At 39.3% G+C, this 18177-nt stretch overlaps 1 protein-coding gene across 3 annotated transcripts; it reads right to left on the minus strand.

The window, feature by feature from the left end:
• Window positions 1–630: 630 nt before the first annotated feature.
• On the minus strand, window positions 631–17344 carry mapk6 (mitogen-activated protein kinase 6). Of its 3 annotated transcripts, none has more exons than XM_043264792.1 (6): window positions 17166–17344; window positions 11050–12224; window positions 4442–4586; window positions 3737–3901; window positions 3367–3568; window positions 631–3220 (listed from the first exon to the last, which is right to left on the minus strand). In XM_043264792.1, the coding sequence occupies exons 2-6, from the start codon at window positions 11602–11604 to the stop codon at window positions 2101–2103; spliced, it is 2187 nt and encodes a 728-aa protein (XP_043120727.1). In that variant the 5' UTR covers window positions 11605–12224; window positions 17166–17344; the 3' UTR covers window positions 631–2100. The 3 variants fall into 3 exon arrangements, with proteins under 3 accessions (XP_043120727.1, XP_043120728.1, XP_043120726.1); XM_043264793.1 differs by lacking the exon at window positions 17166–17344 and adding an exon at window positions 15009–15362; XM_043264791.1 differs by lacking the exon at window positions 17166–17344 and adding an exon at window positions 13691–13837.
• Window positions 17345–18177: the final 833 nt, after the last annotated feature.

Consider the following 18177-nt stretch of genomic DNA (forward strand, 5'->3'; position numbering starts at 1 on the left):
AAAACATCCATTGCTATGGATGGTCAACAAACATTGAGCAACTCCATCTGTTATAACATTTGTATCAGGGCTCTTTATTAATGGAATAGTCAATGTGCTCCTGTGATATTGGCTGTGAAATATGTGTGAAAGTTTGTTTGCAAACTCAAATTTTAAGAACTCTTTAGAGGTAAACAAATTCTTTCACCATTTGAATCAATTTTTTTGCTCTTCACTAGTTATTTTTAAGTAATTCTTGTCCGCTCTAAACTATTTATCAGACGTAGGAAAGATGTTGTCAAGATGAATGCACTTTCTGAACATGTGGGGTCTTAAATGCTTGCTTGTGATATCAGGTCCCTCCTTTTCTCTGGACTGGAGGGACCAGGTACTCAATAATTTGCATCTGAACAAGATCTATGGCCAGATGTTCCTTCTTACCTCCACGTCTGTATAATGAACTTGGGAAGACTCAACTGGGACATATATTTAAGATCATATCGCATGGTGGTTGTATAGATGGTGGAATAACCTAATGAAACAATTCACAAACCTGCAGGAAATAATGACTAATAAGACCAACAGGTGTTTTCTGAAATTTGCCCATGCATATTTTCCCCCTCAAAAAAAAAAAAAACAGACAGGTCACAGTTATACACTTGCTGGCCATTTTATTGATGTAATTTTACAGTGGAACCGATGATAACAGAATGAAACCAGCATTTAAAGGCAAAATTAAACAAAAAATAAAAATAAAAAAAACCTTTTAAGTGTTCTACATGCTATATCCGAACCTAATTCAATCATGCTCGCTTGGAAAAAAATAAGTTTTCATAAAAACATACAATTAAAATAAAATTAATGACTTATACAATATACTTCACCATTAACTTCATTTTAAATGTACCTTCCATTGGTTTTCTTCCATGCACAATTTCTAACAATATGTGAAAAAAATTAAGACTTTTAGGCGCATAAAATGCCATAAAGCAGTATTCCACTCGTACAAAGCACCTACAAGTAAAAAAAAAAAAAAAAAAAAAAAAAAAAAAGAAAAAAAAAAAAAGAAAAAAATCCTTATTGTGAATCCTTATGAAAAAAAATGGTTGAACTTGGGAGAACGTCATGAATTTCTGTACAACTCAAACGGATGAGTGATCATCCACGGCTAAACAAACAGAGTGCCAAAAACAGACCAGAATGGAAGTCCAATGCCTCACATTGAAAAAGTACAACGTTCTTAAAATAAATATCTCACATCTGCTAAAAATAAATAATGATCTTAACACTTCACTATGGCAAATGCAAAATGTAAAGTAAAAATCGCTGTGCACTACATCGTTGAAAGGGCAAGTGTTTCTTTAAAGCACTACAGTTGGGAGACAGAACCTTCTGCTGTTACCTTGAGGTAGATAACGCCTTTACGAACCTACAGTTAACGCATCGCAAACCTACGGTTAATGCTTGCTGTGCTGGCATCACGTTTGAGGAAGTTTAAAGTATGAACAAAATGACAAAAAGGCTTCGCTTTTAAATGGAAATGAGGTGGAAAAGGTCAAATAAATACATTAGCCTTAATTAAAAACAACAGGAAGAGAAAGGCCAAGACGCACTGCTTGTGTCAGTCCTATTGGCTGTCAGTCAGAAGGTCACATTATGATGTCAGTGGCGGCGTCTCCCACACAGTTAGTGCATTAATCTGCCCTCTTTTTCTCTATTCCTTTGCTTGCAAATGGATAAACCATCTATTTCACTACTTAACAGTCGTTCCTCTGTCTTTCCCTAATATGTTTGTGGATCTACAGTACACTGTGTGCAAATGTCACGGCGTTAGTTTCTTCTTAAATATATATATATATATAATATCAGAGTTGAAACTGAAAACTAGAGGGCAAAAACATTTCATGTGTAGGAATACAGTCCAGCACTTTGGATGAATTTATGAACTGAATTAACTTACATTTAATCCACATTTAAAAAAAAAAAGAAAGAAAAAAAAACAGAAAGAAAGAAGTTTCCTTAAAAGTAACCATATGTAAAAAGATAAAAAAATGATTCAAGTACAGAAATACATAACTCTATAAAAAATAAGCTGGACTCTGCTTGAACGGGGTGGATTGTTTAATTTAAATGCTTGAAAATGCTGCTGTAGGTTTTATGGGCTATTTGTGGGGAGAGCTTAACAGCAGAGGGCGTTAACGTGGCCTGGATGGACTTCAGAGGAATGTCACCCGCTCCCTCGAACCCCGGAATGGCCAGAGACTCCAGCTGCATGTTAAAGACGATCTCGCCGCCACAGGATATGAAGTCATCCTCCGGTGTGGACTCCTCGACAGGTTCAGGGATCTCGGACTCTACCTCCTCCGGCTTGTTGAAGAGGCGATCTAAGTAACTGCTCTGGCAGCTGCTGTTCTCCTTCTGGAGCTGCTCGTCCTTGCGGACGTCCCAGCAAGCCTCGTCGATTAGGCTGCTCTCGGTAACATCGCTGTCCGTGAAACTCTCCCAAGGACAGGGTGCTCTGACACCAAGCTGCGCCAGGTTGACTAGACACTTCTCTTCTTTCTCCTGACTGATGGACTTAGACATGGAGCCGCAAGGAGTACGGGTGTCCAGCTGGGAAACTGAGGTGTTTAACTCATTCAGGAGGTCAACGTCGCCGGATTCTGGCTGAAGGCTCATTTTGATGGTGCTGGCGATAAACGAGTCAAAATCGAAGCCCTGGTTGTGATTTTGGTGTTTTTCCTGTTCACGATCCTTCTCGGCCACGCAGTGGTTCTGAGATGCCTCTTGCAGGGCGATCTGGGCCTTGACCAGGCCGTTCTTCTCACACTTGGTCTTGCCTTTTTTGTCATTCTTCTCTTTGCTTTGCTGCTCTTTCCAGTTGGAGAGATCAATGATGAGTTTGGGCTCGTAGTAGTGGTTTACCTCACTCTCCCTCCAGATCAGATTGTCCAGATAGGATGGGGACACAGCTTTGTAGTTGCAAGTGAAGCTGCACTCCTGATCGCAGTATTTGTTCTCATGGTGATCTTCCTGCTGCCACGAGCGCTCCGGTGGAAGATCAAACGATGGATCCTCTAGGAACTTCTCACACTCCCCATCCATGAATTTCCGTGGATCGATCTGTACCTCCTCCTCATCTGTGACATCTGACATTGCTCGAGGGTCACGCTGCACATCTTCCAGTTCATGGGTGCTATGCAGGTGCCAGTCTTGATCTGAGAACTGACTTTCATGGTACCTACAGTGTAAAGGAAATGCAAACAATTATGGCACTGGCAAAATGACAGCCAGGAGAACCAACTTTACACTGTCTCTGCTCTAAAACACATTGCTTCAAAGAGTAATGAACCAATACTTGAATTTTTATCATTAGCTGAGGCTCACCTGTCCCAGTTGTAGATGTGACTGTGGCTCTCGTCCATGAGCAAGATGTCATCCACCTCATCCTCAATGTGGAAGGGGTGTAAAGACACTGGTTCGTCTAGAGGGAAGGAGTAATCGCTCATGTATGGGTGAGCAAGAGCCTCTTCTGCAGTGAGCCGGTCCATGGGGTTGAACGTCAAGATCTTCTCCAAGAAATCCAAGGCTACAGTGAACAAATAAGCAATATGTGAGATTTTGCTGGATTGCAGGTAGGTAAAGGGAAAGGAGTTACCAAAAGAGAATGGTGTGCAAGATTTCATGAATTTAAAGGTCAATGAAATTAAGTTTCTACGAACTTTATGCAATCTGGAAAAATGCTTGTGCAACTAACCCTCAGGGCTGACACCAGGCAATAACTTGGCGAGGGGTGTGTGTGGTTCTGACATGTCGTTCTTGATAAAGACAGGTATTACGCTTTGGAGCTCCAGCCTGTCTTCCTCGTGGACTACCGGAATGGATTCCAGAATCAGCTGCATCTGTTCCAGCTCGTGAGCTCCTGCATGTGTGCAAACACAAATGTTTGATTTAGAAACTGTGTCAAGGAAACAGCACTGCCAATATTTGGCACAAGAGACATTTGTATACCAAAGGAAACTGGCCTAGTTAGTGTGTATGTTTGAGTTTGGCAAGGCTGAGAGTTAATATTAATCTCATGGTGCCAGCACCATTTGAATAATGAATTTCCATGACTGTCCCTTTTGTACAGGATTACTGGGTAAGCACTTGGTAAAATAAATTTACAAAGACTGAAATCACAATTAAAACTCCATGGCAGTGGCAACCCTGTAAACCAGCTGTATTAAATTGCATTAAAACAGTTCTGCCCCTAGTAAGGTTTGAGTTCACAGAAACAGCTTTTCTCTTTTTCTACTACTACAACTACAAAAAACACATTAGAATAGATTAAGAATGTACATGAATAAAGAACAAACATTAAATGATGTTCAGCTACCTGATCACTTTATGTGCAAGATTAGATAATGTCACAAAGAAATGGAGAGAAAAAACAAATTTGAAGATTTAGACACTTTAATACCTGCAAAGAGAGTTTTTCCAGTCAACATTTCAGCAAAGATGCATCCTGCGGCCCACATGTCAATGGCTTTGGTGTAGTTATTTGGGGAAAGGAGGAGACGAGGAGAACGATACCATTTAGTGACCAGTCCCTCAGACAGATGCCCCTATGAGAGAGAGATCATTTCTTATAAACAGTGTCAGCTTCCTTTGCAATAACAGTGAAGTTACAAAACCTCTTTTTAAGGCTTGCAGACATTGTAATTCACACATATAGCGTCATAACACCCCTACTGCTTGAACATTTAATAATTCACTGATGAGGTCATGCATGTAAAAAACACTCAAGACAGCTGTACTAGAAATTCCTCACTAAAGCAAGGTTATCAACACATGGCCCAGTTTCACATCTAGCCTTTAGCTAAAATGAGAGTCAGTCTACAGCTGGATCCTACAGTACAAAACTCCAAGAAACATTTGAAGGACAAACAGAGAGACAAATGACTGAAGGATGACAAAAATGGACACAGACAGACAGAATCACCACAGATAAGCAGTTCCTCTGGGAAATGAACCAGAATAATCCGTCTCGTGCCTAACACAACGGCGGACAGACAAGTCAGTGACATCAACCTGCTTGCATGGGTCACCATTCATACTAAACACCCTCATACAAACTCTGCATACACATCCAGTGGCCAAAACAAACAAAAGTCTAGCGATTCTTGATGCCAGAAATTTCCCAGCAGTTCAGTAGGGCTATTTTTGAATCCATGGCCGTGTACTTTTCAGGGTATGTGTCAAGCTGTTAAAACCAGATTACAGCAGACCATATGTTCACAAATGACCATTGAAAAACCTTCTCAGGAGTAACAAATACCATCAGAGCCTGGCAGACTGAGAAAACATTTCACACCCTCACGACATAACCTCAGTGTCCTTTCACTCCCTCTTAAAACAGCAAGATGCTTGGAAGAACACCAACTTAAAAGGATTACGAAACAATCGTCATAGTCATAGTTTCTGCGTAAAAGGTCTTGTGCAGGGTTACATAATGCAATGAGAGCAGATTACCTGGAAGTAGATTACTAACATTCAGATCACATTCTATTCAAAGACTACGTAAAAAAAAAAAAAAATAAAAAAATTAAAAAAAAAAAAGATCCTGCTAAAGGATTAAACTTAAACCTTATCCAGCTAAAGACACCAGACCTAAGCCCAATCAGAAAAGAAAAACCAAACACCTGTAATGATGGCTTGCAATGAAACAACTGTGATGTCCCAGCACAACATCTAAAGAGAAACAGCATAACTCTTAAAAATGAGCAGGATTTGATATATTGAAAGATTGCACAATATTAATCAAATCTACAAATAAAAATAATCAAATATATATATATATATATATATATATATATATATATATATATATATATATATATATATATATATATATATATATATATATATATATATATATATATATATATTCTTTTAAGTGATATCACAAAGCCATAATTCAAAGTGAAGACGGTCATTATTTACTGGAACAGTTTTTGTGTCTAATATAAATGATATTTTGAAGAATGCTGCTAATCAAACAATTGTTGATCCCCCTTCACTACCAAAGTATTACTTTCACTACTGGTCAATGGGAACCAACAACTATTTGGATCTTCAAAATATGTTCAACAAGAAACTGGTTTGTAACAACATCAGGGTGAGTATTTATGACAGGTAAAATATCAAATAAATGCTCTACACACACACACACACACACACACACACCATCTAGCAATATCAAGACAGACAAAAGCACAACAAAAACCTGCTTCAAATTTCAAAACATCTAAACTCAACTAAAAACTTACAGCATCTTTGTTTGGGTCTATGTTTTAAATGGAAAGAGCATAGGCAAAGCTTTCATTTGTTTAAAGAGATTTACTTTGAAACTCCAAACCAAATAACACAATTTAGTTGAATTACTTTTAAATAATTAAAATTGCATGAAGAAATATGCTAATTATATGAGTTGAGCAAATGATTTTATTCAATGAGAACCGTAGGTGCTCTTTCAGAAATGGATAAAAGCATTGTCTTATAGGGTCAGTGAAATACAAACGTCTGCATAAATGATTCAGAGGAGGAGTCAAACCCAACCAGTCATGACACATCTTAGGCAACTCATTTGAATGTTAAATAAAACCCCCCTCACTGGTGGCGTGAGGTGGCATATGACTCATGCAAAGAGCTCTAAACCAACCGGCAAGAAGTATAAATGCTCCGACAGAATTGACAGACTCTATTCACAGCTCATATTTAATCAGTGTTTACTAAAGACAAGCATTACGATCACTCATAATTAGGGGACTTAACTCAACCAGCACCAGTTGAAATATGGACATGATGTTACACTGCTCGACAGCAACAAAAAAATATTTTTCCTTTACAAAAAGGAAAGGAAAAAAAAAAAAAAATCTCCATTTTGGCTCTATCGTATGAGAGAGCAGGGTGAATATTTAAAGAAAAAAAAATCTTCCATTTCAGTTCAGGTCATTGGAGGCCACAAAAGTAGGTCAAAGTCTGGTGATGGTGGGTTCAGAGCTTCTCTGTAAAATGAGTCAATGTGAGAAAGACAGCTGAAAGGAGTGAGAAACACTCCAGGCCCAATTTATGCCTCTAAAAGTCCCCTGTGTACAAGAAACGCAGTCTCCAGTCACCTCATTTAACATACGCATATGCGCACAACGAACAGAGGAGCACCTAGAATAGCCTCTGGTAACTTCACAAAAACTCTAAAACCTCAAACGGCTGCAAAGACGAGGCAGAACAAGTCTGAACCCAATGACACACACAAACATCAAAAGCAGGACTTGGAGGAAAACCAGAATCCAGAGAGCTCAGCCAAACACAGACAAAGAGAAGAGAGAAGAGGGGGAAGGGAAGGAGGAAGGGAAGCAGGGGGTTGATCCGCTCTGCACGTGAATTCCAAACATTCCTCAGACTGGGTCGGGTTTCTAGAGCAGAGCAGACCCTCTAAAAACAAGCAGCAGCCCTTCAATACAGGATTCCTCTCACAATACTTTAAAAGCCCATGTCCAACACCATTTTTTTCCTGAGACTTACTAATCAAGGGCAGAACATATCTTTACATGATTTTCTATGTTTTGCCATTAGAATTGAGCTGGCTGTTTTCACTACTGCACCTTTAAGACTTGTACAAAATGTAACTGAACACTTGTTGAATAATTAGTATGTAATACTACGCATGTAAAAGTATATTGATCTAGAAAGCCAAACTCCATTAAAATTCATTGAGCTGAGTCCCCAGTACGCTTCTGTATTACAAACATAAGCGTTTCAAATTAGTGACTTATGAGGTTCAATTATAGTTACAATGCTATCTTAGAAGGCTGCTGGCTATGCATGTTGTTAACAATAATGCAGCTCACTATATAGGCCCCTATGATTTGCCCTATGCGAAAAATGCCACTCAAAAACAGAATTCAGAGTTTAACGCGGAATGTCACGAAATTTGTACGTTTTTAAAGAACTAACCAAAAGCGGGTCGTTACACTCAAATCAAAACGCAATATGTACTAGTAGCTGCACTAGTAACGTTCTGCGTGTCTGTTAATGAATGGTGCAGGCAAGCGGTTTGTTTACTGCACATGTACTGAAGTGCGGATGACGCTCGCGGTGTTAACACCGTCTTACTAAATGAGGACATAAACACACAAACAACATCTCCAGAACTGTTCTGAGTGTCAATTCATGAGCATTTTACCGTTTGATGCGAGTAAAACTAGGGTCATATCACATACACAGAACTGTAAAAACGTATTCAAGGCAACCCGTCAAAATAAAAGTCTGGCACTAACACTACTTTGAAAAGTAATCACATTTCAAACAAATAAACTTAATTTACTTAACCAGAAAATAATTCTCAAGACTACCGTAAGACAAAACGTAAGTTGTTTTACGCATTCAAATAATTAGACATGCTAAAATACAGAACTTGGTAACAAAGAGAAAAAAAAAAAAAAAAAAAAAAAAAAAAAAAAAAAAAAACTGATTTCATAGGGCCCTGGGTATGGTAAAAAGCTCATGTCCATATAATATGGAAATATTGAATTTTTTTTTGCCTTTGATGTAGCAAGTTTTCTTGAGGAAATGTTACAGGAATAAAGACTAAAATAAATGACCTTTAAATTGCAGAATAAGCCACCACATACAAATCCCTTTGCTTTCTTGTACACACAAGGCTTGTTCTGAATGTGGAGGGGTTCAAGTTAAAGCTTCCAGTCACGGGTGAATCATTACAACTCCAGGTCTGAGAAACCTCATTGAAACACTCCCTAATAACAACACTTTCACCCAGCCCTGACTAGTCCTGCCATGTTGCAAACAACACTTTTTCAGCCACAGAGCCTTAACTTATGTTTAGTGCTTAAACAACAGCCTTTCTGAATTATAGCTTGAAGCTAGATCATATTTAGCCCTTCAAAAATGACCCCATTTGCGAGACCAGAAGCACTTTCCTACTGAATGCAGGCCATTTTAAAGACTTTACTGGATTCCTTTCGCTGAAAAGGTACCTTCTGCCAAAGCATTCAGCCACATCTGACTGACATTAAATGTTAATTGGTCATGATACAAGCAAGAATACATTGTCTTTTAAACAAATCAAGTGTCATCTTTTAAATACGACGAAAAAATAAAAAATATTTAACCATTTCTTAAATTTAGTAGAGATTCTAGAGAATGCAACCGAAAAAAAAAACAGATGCTTCAGAAAAAAAAAAAAAGTTCATGAATATAAAACTAGAGACAGTGAAATGGCTGAGGTTTGCTTCCCACAAAACTCCATAAACCACCACTGAAGTGCTGACTGCAGAAAAGGGTCGTTTCACAGAGGCGTCACACACACAGTCCCGTTCTCCATCTATCAATGCACAAAACTGCTTAAACAGGTCGGCAAAAGTGAGCACACAGCAGTTTGACAATAGTCTGCAGCAAAAAGGGAGAGAGAGGGGAAAAAGAAGGAATGGATGGAAGCAAAGTTTGAGAGTTGACCTCTTTACAAAAACATTTTCTGGACAATTAGCAATCACATAAATATTAACTTCCCTAATATGTAAATCTTGAGCCCGTTTCATAAAACAAGTTTACCAAATAAGCCAGGTTTATTTCAGTTAGTCGGACTTATTGTCAACTGATCAGGTTCAAAATAAGTCGGCATAACTTTAAGACTGGCTTATTTGGCAAGCTTTTTACATGAAACATGCCCCTGGTTGTATTGCAAATGTGCCTCTTGATTACAATGGTCTCATTTCGACACTAATTGGAATATCCACGGTTCCCTATCTGCGTGTCTAAAAATGATTTGAGAACTATGAGAAACGGACAGATGTGTCTAAAATATAAAGGATACAGACTCCATACAAGATCACAGCACAAGGAACAAATCGTTCACAGATGGGTAAAAACGTCACAAGAGTTTAAATGACCTATATTCTGAAATTTGCTGTGCTTTTGTGAATGAAAATTAACGAGCTGGTTAAAACAACTCACATGGCAAGAGTGAGCATGCTTCCACAAAAAAAAAAAAAAAAAAAAAAAAAACACCTTTCATGATAATTATGTTTCCAATAAAAAAAATTTAAATCACTGCTGAAACACTAAGCGGTGACTGTAAAAACTTGTTTTCATAACAGATTTATGACACGTGATGCAATTGAAAATATTCTGATTAATTTTCCACATTTGTTACGCTTATACCCATCTATACCCATAGTCGTCAGCGAGTCTGATTTTCCTTTCTCAAACTTATCACAAGTTATCACACGTCTGTAAAGCAGTTGACTCAGTAATTACAGGACCAGAGTCTGATATCGTCTCGCAATTTTCTTGTTCCTTGTACAAAAAACCCAGACCAACGGAGTATGTGCGGGGGAGCGACAGCAGCTATTCATAGAGCTGAAGACGGAACAGCTCTCTCTCTCTAAAAGGCTACGAAGGAGGCGTCTGAATGCATGTGTGAGAGAAGATCTGGCTGGCATGTGGATCATGTGAGCCCACAAAAAAGAAACGATTACAAATTTGCGACACGTGTGCGCTTGGATCCAGAAACATCCCCCGACATCAGCCAGTAAAATCACCGCTCCAAATGCAAAGCTGGACCGGTTCAAGCATAGGAACTAATAAAAAAACATTAACAGGAAAGTCAACAGCAGAAACTTATTCAGGTTTTTCCATTCAGGATATGAAAAAAAAAAAACACTGAATATTCAACACCAGATTCATAAAAGGAACAGCTGTCTCATTCTTTCATACTATTTCTAAAGTGCCCAGGTCGACTTCCTTTCAAAATACACGTACAACCGGATATGCAGAAACCACACTGGATGTTAACATACAGGAAAGGTTGTCACAGTAACAGGAAGTCAGAGGTGTCATTTCAAGGACTGTTGCACTACTGTTTACTTCCTATGATACATTGAATCAGTGAATGGCAGGAAATCTCATTCATGGCTCAGCCAAACACCATCAAAGAAGCCATCTGGATGGTTCTCAATGAGATGAAAGTCAAACACAGAAAGCTATACATATTGACAAAAAAAAAAATACCTTATGGGAATAGTGGGGGTCCATGATGCGGGCGAGCCCAAAGTCTCCGATTTTCAGAACCAAGTCCTCGGTGTTGACGAAGAGGTTGGCAGGCTTCAGGTCTCGGTGAAGCACATTCGCAGAGTGGATATATTTGAGTCCTCGCAGCAGTTGGTACATGAACAGCCGTGCGTGATCCTCGGACAGCAAGCCCTGTTCCAGTACTTTACAGAGGTCGGTTTCCATGTACTCCTGCACGATGTACACAGAGTTGACCTCCGTCAGAGAGCTCACATCCTCCGTGAGCCTCCGGCCGCTGGGCCCCAGCGTTTCAAACACCTTCACGATGTTGTCGTGATCAAGCCTGCGAATGATCTTGATTTCGCGCAACGCGTGCTTGACGCTCTGAGGGTCGGTTAAGACTATCTTTTTCACAGCGACCCTCTTGTCACAATCGGTGTCGACAGCGGAAAAGACCAGTCCGTTGCCCCCGTAGCCCAGAGGCTTTAGGTCCATGTAGCGAGGGCCCAGGTCGAAGCCGTGAATGTTCATAAGGCTTTCAAATTTCTCTGCCATTTTGCGGCCTACAAGAGCAGCTCTGTGCAGATATTATAGCAGGAAGGATTTCTGATTAACTGATATGCAGCTGATCTCGAGTTGAGCTAATTTAGAAAGGCAAGGCAAACAAAAAAGACGAGACAAACACTCAAGCCTACGAAAGACTTGAGCGTTTTCCCGAACGACTGTTACAGCGTATTCTGAGAGATGCCTGGAACTGTTTCAGATACGTTGCCAAGATATGTTGTCATCATCCACAGCACTTTTTAGCAGCTTTTTATGTAGCCTGTGGGAAATTTTCTCTTTTTATTTCAATGTTAAATGGAATGAATTTGGAGGCCAATCAAATATCTCTGAAAGTAACTGAAATAATCAAAGTCACTACCTATAAAACCATCGTCACAGTGCAGAAATTTTCAGTGTATGACTGGCCCTGAGCAGCAGCATTACTAACGGTCCAAGTAAACGGCGATAAATCAACTTTTTTTTTTCTTTTCCTTTTTCCTGTTTAAAGCACCTGATGTGGGGAAACCGAAAGGGTTGATGATCTCAGAGAGACGATTCCTTCTCAGTGATCAGGCGGTTCCAGCTCACCGCAGTCGCAATCAAAACTATCCTCCATTTTACACTGGGATACCCTGCAAAACAGAGCAGAAAAACAACCGATTAGCAACGTACCGTAAATCGGAAGACCAAAACTCAAATTAGAATGCCATTCGCGCCTCGTAAATATCCCTCCTCTCTTCCTAAAGGGAGTACGTTGAAAACGTAATGAATCTGAGAAGCATTCGACCATACAAAAGGACAATGAAAAGAACGTAATATAAGCTTAACACAGCAGAAGAAGAATATACAAAAGAACACAGAGGGCCGCTTATTCAGTTCTGAACTTTCTAAACGAAACCGCTCCGGTAAAAATGCTTGCACGCTCATGACAGCCCCCTTGGGCAATTTTCCCGTGTGTGATTGTTCATGAACCCCAACTCTGACGCATCTACACTATCTGATGTCATGGGTTCCTGTTTCTCCTCGACAGACTGTAAAAGACACCGCAGTGATCGTAATACACATGTAATGGATTAACACGGGTCCCAGCCTGTGTCTGAAGACACAAAGGTTGGGGGTGATTCAGCCACGTTGCAGTAGTGTGTGAGGGAAATGATGGCCGACCAGGCTGCCAACCATTTTGTTAACTGAAGGAGGGATCAAACAAACACTGAATCAGTCTAATACTGATATTAAACCAACACCTAAAAGTCATATTTAAACAATGATGAAGTGAAGCTGTTTTACTTAATAAACACAGAGCCAAAACATACAGTTGGTTTACCACATAAACTCCTTTAAACACTACAACGACAACGTTTACAGCAACGTTCAACACTCAAAAACTGAATATATTAAGGCTGCCCAGGAATAACTAAAGAAATTAGTTAATAATTAAATATTAAAGTAAACAGTGTGCGGATTTGATAGACAAAATACAATAACGAGGCAAACTAATAAACTATGGTGCTGTATATACGTGGATTGTTTATATTGCAGTCCCGTAAAGTTTACAGTTAATCCGGATGTGTTTTTATGGTTTTATTGGTCATTTTCGGTCCTCCATTTTGCCGTCGGGCTACATGCTAAAGCTAAAACTGAACCGGCTCGGAGTCAAAACACTGTTTCAATTCAAAAACTATAAAACAGAATCAATAACCCAGCATAAACATTAAGAAGCCCAAATATAAAAACACTACAAAACTGACGTTAAAATAAAACGAACAATAAATAACCACAGGATTCACATAAAACATCAAGTCACCTAAATCTATGTATTAAAAAGAATAATAACCCAGGCGATGGTAAAATAAAACTCTTAATAACCATACTAATGTCTTACACACGAGGAGACTGTGTCCTCTAATAATTTACGTGTAAAATCTTGATGTTTTAAAGGGATTCAAACGCGTTACCTGAACAAAGAAGGTTATTGTGCCACGGCTGATCATCGCGCCGCCCTTTGCCTTTAAAATAAACCTTTTAACCTGCTCAAATAGCCATATACACGGCCAAGACAGGCTCGTACATAGAGTAAAGACATAAAACGTGTACTCACTCGTCTCACGGGTGTCATGTATGTTTTATTCCTAACCGTTTTTGGTCAGGTTTGTATGCGCTACCAGCGCGCTCCGCTCTCAAACTGCCGTGTGAAGCTCTTGTATTGAGGCACTGTGAATAGGCGCCGCTACGCATGCGCCCTTCGCCCTCCTATTTCTATCCGCTCGAAGAGTCGCTCTATGAAGCGTTACTACGCATGGGCACTGAACGCTCCTTAGCGCTCCTCCCGCTTCTTTTATTGCTATGGGAACCGCGCCGTTTTCAAACTCATTGAATTGAAATTCACTGCGATATCTACACAATCCACGAAGGGCCAGAATACTTGAAATCACAATATTATTTTTTATTCACCAACAGCGCATACAAATACACAAAAAAGTTTTTAAATATTTCTTACCACAAGACTAATGTATAACTAAATGTTTTAAACAAATATATGGTAGAAGTATTAAATATTGTATAGCTAATAAGAGCCTACGCCTGATTAAAAATACTTTTAAACTGGAAAGCATCTCAAAAGTCAACAATAAAAAATACGCTAATTATACGCTAATTTAAGGTTTATTATTATTATTATTATTATTATCATAATTATAGTATTATTATTATTATTATTATTATTATTATATTTGGGGTTATTTCTGTTCACTGACGCATCAAATGGAGTTACAAAAATAATTTGTTAAGACAGGTTTCCCTAAACAATATTTTCGCTGTTTAATAAACAATAATAAGTGGCCTGTGTATTTTGCATGCGATATTCCAACTAAATTAGGAGTCAACGCAGAACCTGCTGCAGGGTGTTACATAACCTACTCTTTTTTGATGTCGCTTGTTATTTGAGGAGGGGGGGTTTAATTCCAGATGCCGACCTCTCGTCCATCGACGATAAAGCAGGATCGTTTTGTTCTGTCCAGGTCGGTTTAGTTTGTCCTAACTAGTTTGGTTAGTCAATGAACAAGTCGCTGCTGACACCGGATCTGCCGGTAGGGGCAGACTGCTTCAGATCTCAATGTTCCCATCATTCAAAATTTATTGCCATCAAATCTGATATCCTAATAGTTCAGGGTCGGTGGTGATGTAACTCGTTTTGGACGTATCTTAAACTTTCAGGGTTTACTTACATACGTACTTTGTTAAATATTAATTTTATTTATTTATTTATGCTGTGTGCGTGCAGTTTATCCATCATCACAATCACGACAGCATCATCGACCCATGACCATTTTAAGAGTAGCCTAAAAACAACAACATCCTTCATAGCCCATGTTCTTATCTGATGTGCAGACAGCGTGTTCCGATCCAGCTCTACTTACTGCATTTGGGTCGATTGGTCTTTCCCTCCCTGTTTCGTCTCCGTTATGTCCAGAAAGCACGTTATGGTTGCTATCCGAATGCCTTCATATGGCTATGAGCGGAGGTCTGACCGCAAGACGCATGATGATGCTGCAACATCGCCGAAGACGAGCTGTCCAAAAAGCATGATGCACACAAGCCTCCTCCAGGCAGACACGGCAACCAATACGGTTTAAAAACGTGCTAAACGTAGCTAAACCGAGCTGCGTGAGTTGGAGCAGAACACTCGGGACTGCATGTGCTGCGCCAGCGCTGAATGAATGGATGGATGCGGCGCAGCATCAGCAGCAGAGGCGCGCGAATCCCCATGTGCTCGCCTCTATGCCGCACTACGACTGCGCTTTAGAGTAACACCACGCCACTGCCATGTGTGAGACCTATTCATCACATCACGCCTTTTATATACCCCTAAATTCCAGCAGAAAACCTTTTTATAAATTACCGTAACATCAGAAATGCGAAATGCGTTGTTTATTATGAATTATGCATTATTTTTATGGCTATTGGTATTTATTTATCAACAATCTTGCGCTGCATAAAATTCGAAGTAATAAAATAACAAAAATAAATAATATGAAATAAAAAAGTAATAAAACCTAGGCTAGTAAAAAGTTAAATAATAATAATAATAATAATAATAATAATAATAAATAACGTTTATTAACAGTCAATGTATAGAAAAGGGCAAAATTGCAAAAAAAGTTTTGTGAGTATAATAAATAAGTCTGATATAGGGTGCAAACTGTGTATATGTGGAAATATTCAGGGGTTACGCACCTCGGCAATGTTGTGTAACCTGAAGACGTATAGTATTACTGCTTATTAAAATTTTATGATGGAAGAGTTTCACACAGCCCTGTTTCACACTTAACGTCTTATAGGTCAGCCGCTCTAGAAACCCAAATCAAGCCATACAACACACAAGAGACCCATGCAAACCTCGGGATTAATTTGAATAAGGATAAATATAAACACACACTAGTGGTGCGATAATGTGGCCTTACCTGGAGCATGAAAGGAGAACAGTAGGTGTTGGGTAACACCTGAGGTGTGTCGTTCTCTCACACACGTCAAACATTGAGGCTTATTACCGACTGTCTTAAACAAACAAACGCTCACAACCCGCTTCCATAAAATGAGGCTACCAGACAAAATGTGAACTTCTCCGGACCAATCACACGTCCACAGCATGAACACAGCGCCAGAATGAATGTGTAATGTTTTAAGCATTTACACACCATTTAACATGCTTTTTTTATGCAAAACATCTTCCAGTACAGAAGTTCCCTTGAGGGAAATCATGGGTTTGCTGTTCAAGGGCACAATGGCCAGGCGTTCTACAGTTCCTGGGTCACGGCTGCTTGCATTGTGAAAGCAGCCCGTATTATTAACCAGCAGGCTACCCCTACAACCATCGCAGTTAATTACATAACGTTCAGATGACTGACACTTCCATCCTGCAGAGCGATTTATCTTAATTGTTGCAGACGTCGCTAAGAAACTACTGATCGAAACTATAAATCCGTAGAGGAATGTTCCATGATCTATAGTTTACATAATCATGTGAGCCAGTTATTACGGTCCAGTGAGCCTCCTACACCCTCTCACGACTCTCCTTGCTGGACTCCTGTGTACCACATTCTGTTTACTGCTTGTGAGCACATGCTGTCTAGAGTTTTATTGGGGAATCAGCGCTCTTCTTACCAAATATCTGATTTGCGCACTCTGTAATTATATCACGATGTGCTCTGGGCCATATCTATTCACTTAACGATGTTCCAACGAAGCCGTGCTGTAAATTGTAACTGTTCTGATGTAGGGGTCACTGATGCACTTCTGGTTATGAGAGGTTTGAAGCTTCGCTGTGCGCAAGCGAGCCGTGCCAGGACCATTCTGTCACTCCTAAATCCTGAAGCTGTCCGTGCACACCGTTTCTGGGACCCTTCCCAACCTGTCACCATAAATCCCCCACTAAAATTCAGTGTCTGCATTGCATGCGCTCAGAGATAGAGGGACAAGGTCTCTGAAACGTAGTCAGTGGTCACCTTATTAGTAAGCGTTACAAATTAAACGGCAAGGTTCAAACAAGTGAAGTCAGGTAAGAACAGGTAACTTACCATGGCTGAATTCATCCAACAACAGCTGGGAATGCATTTTTAAATCAGTAATCCATGCAAAAGTGTCAATGAAGTGAGAAAAAGTATCCTGAAAGACGGTATCCGGTATGGAGAAGTTAAAAGCAGGTAGAAAGAGACAGCCAAAGGGTGTCCAGAGCAGTTGTGGCGTGAAAGAGCACTCATCTGTTTCTGGACTCGGGCTCCATAGTGGGCTATTATAGGCTGAGAGAGAAGGGGCGGAGTTTCCTCTGTGTATGGTTCTGTTAGTCAGAGCCAACTCTAGTCCTATTACAGGTCACTCTAAAAGCTCTCTCTCATGCTCAACTATCTCTAATGCTACTGAATTCAATATTTTCTTCTTTTTTTTTTACGCCTTTCTCTTCATGTCATTCAAATGACTTGGGTGTTCTGTGCACACACGCAAACAAAGATTATTAGAATTTCTTTTTTATAGACAGCAGCACACTAACTGTTGTTTGAGTTGGAGGTGAATCGAACAAAAGAGAAAATGACTGCTCACCATAGGCAAAATATAATTTCAGCTGATTGTGCTGTTCTGAAGTAGCAAGGTTCAGACTATTTTTTCATGTAACAGACACACCTTTTAATAGATTTATACTTCATGCCTTGTGATTATTATACACAATAAGATACTCTAATATAAAACACATGATTTTCCAATTAGGATTTTTACTTGGTCCTCTTATTTTTTTAACAACTTCATTATAACCAAAAGTCATTAGAAGACCAATTTTTTTGATTCAGTTCCTGAGGTTTCTAATACTGTATTTTATGATTGAGTTGTGAATTTGTTTCACGTTGACTTACTTTTACATATGCATGTCTATGATGCAATATATATTGTACAGTCCTATTAATTATCTTGATAAATAAAATATATGATTATATATGCAATGATTGTTAGGATGTTAAAATGTTCATTATTTAATTTTTCTTGACATTTCTAGCAACATTTACAAATATAAATCTGCCAATGCATGACTAGGAACTC

This window comes from Puntigrus tetrazona, chromosome 18 (assembly GCF_018831695.1).
Source record: "Puntigrus tetrazona isolate hp1 chromosome 18, ASM1883169v1, whole genome shotgun sequence".
Lineage (NCBI taxonomy): Eukaryota > Metazoa > Chordata > Actinopteri > Cypriniformes > Cyprinidae > Puntigrus > Puntigrus tetrazona.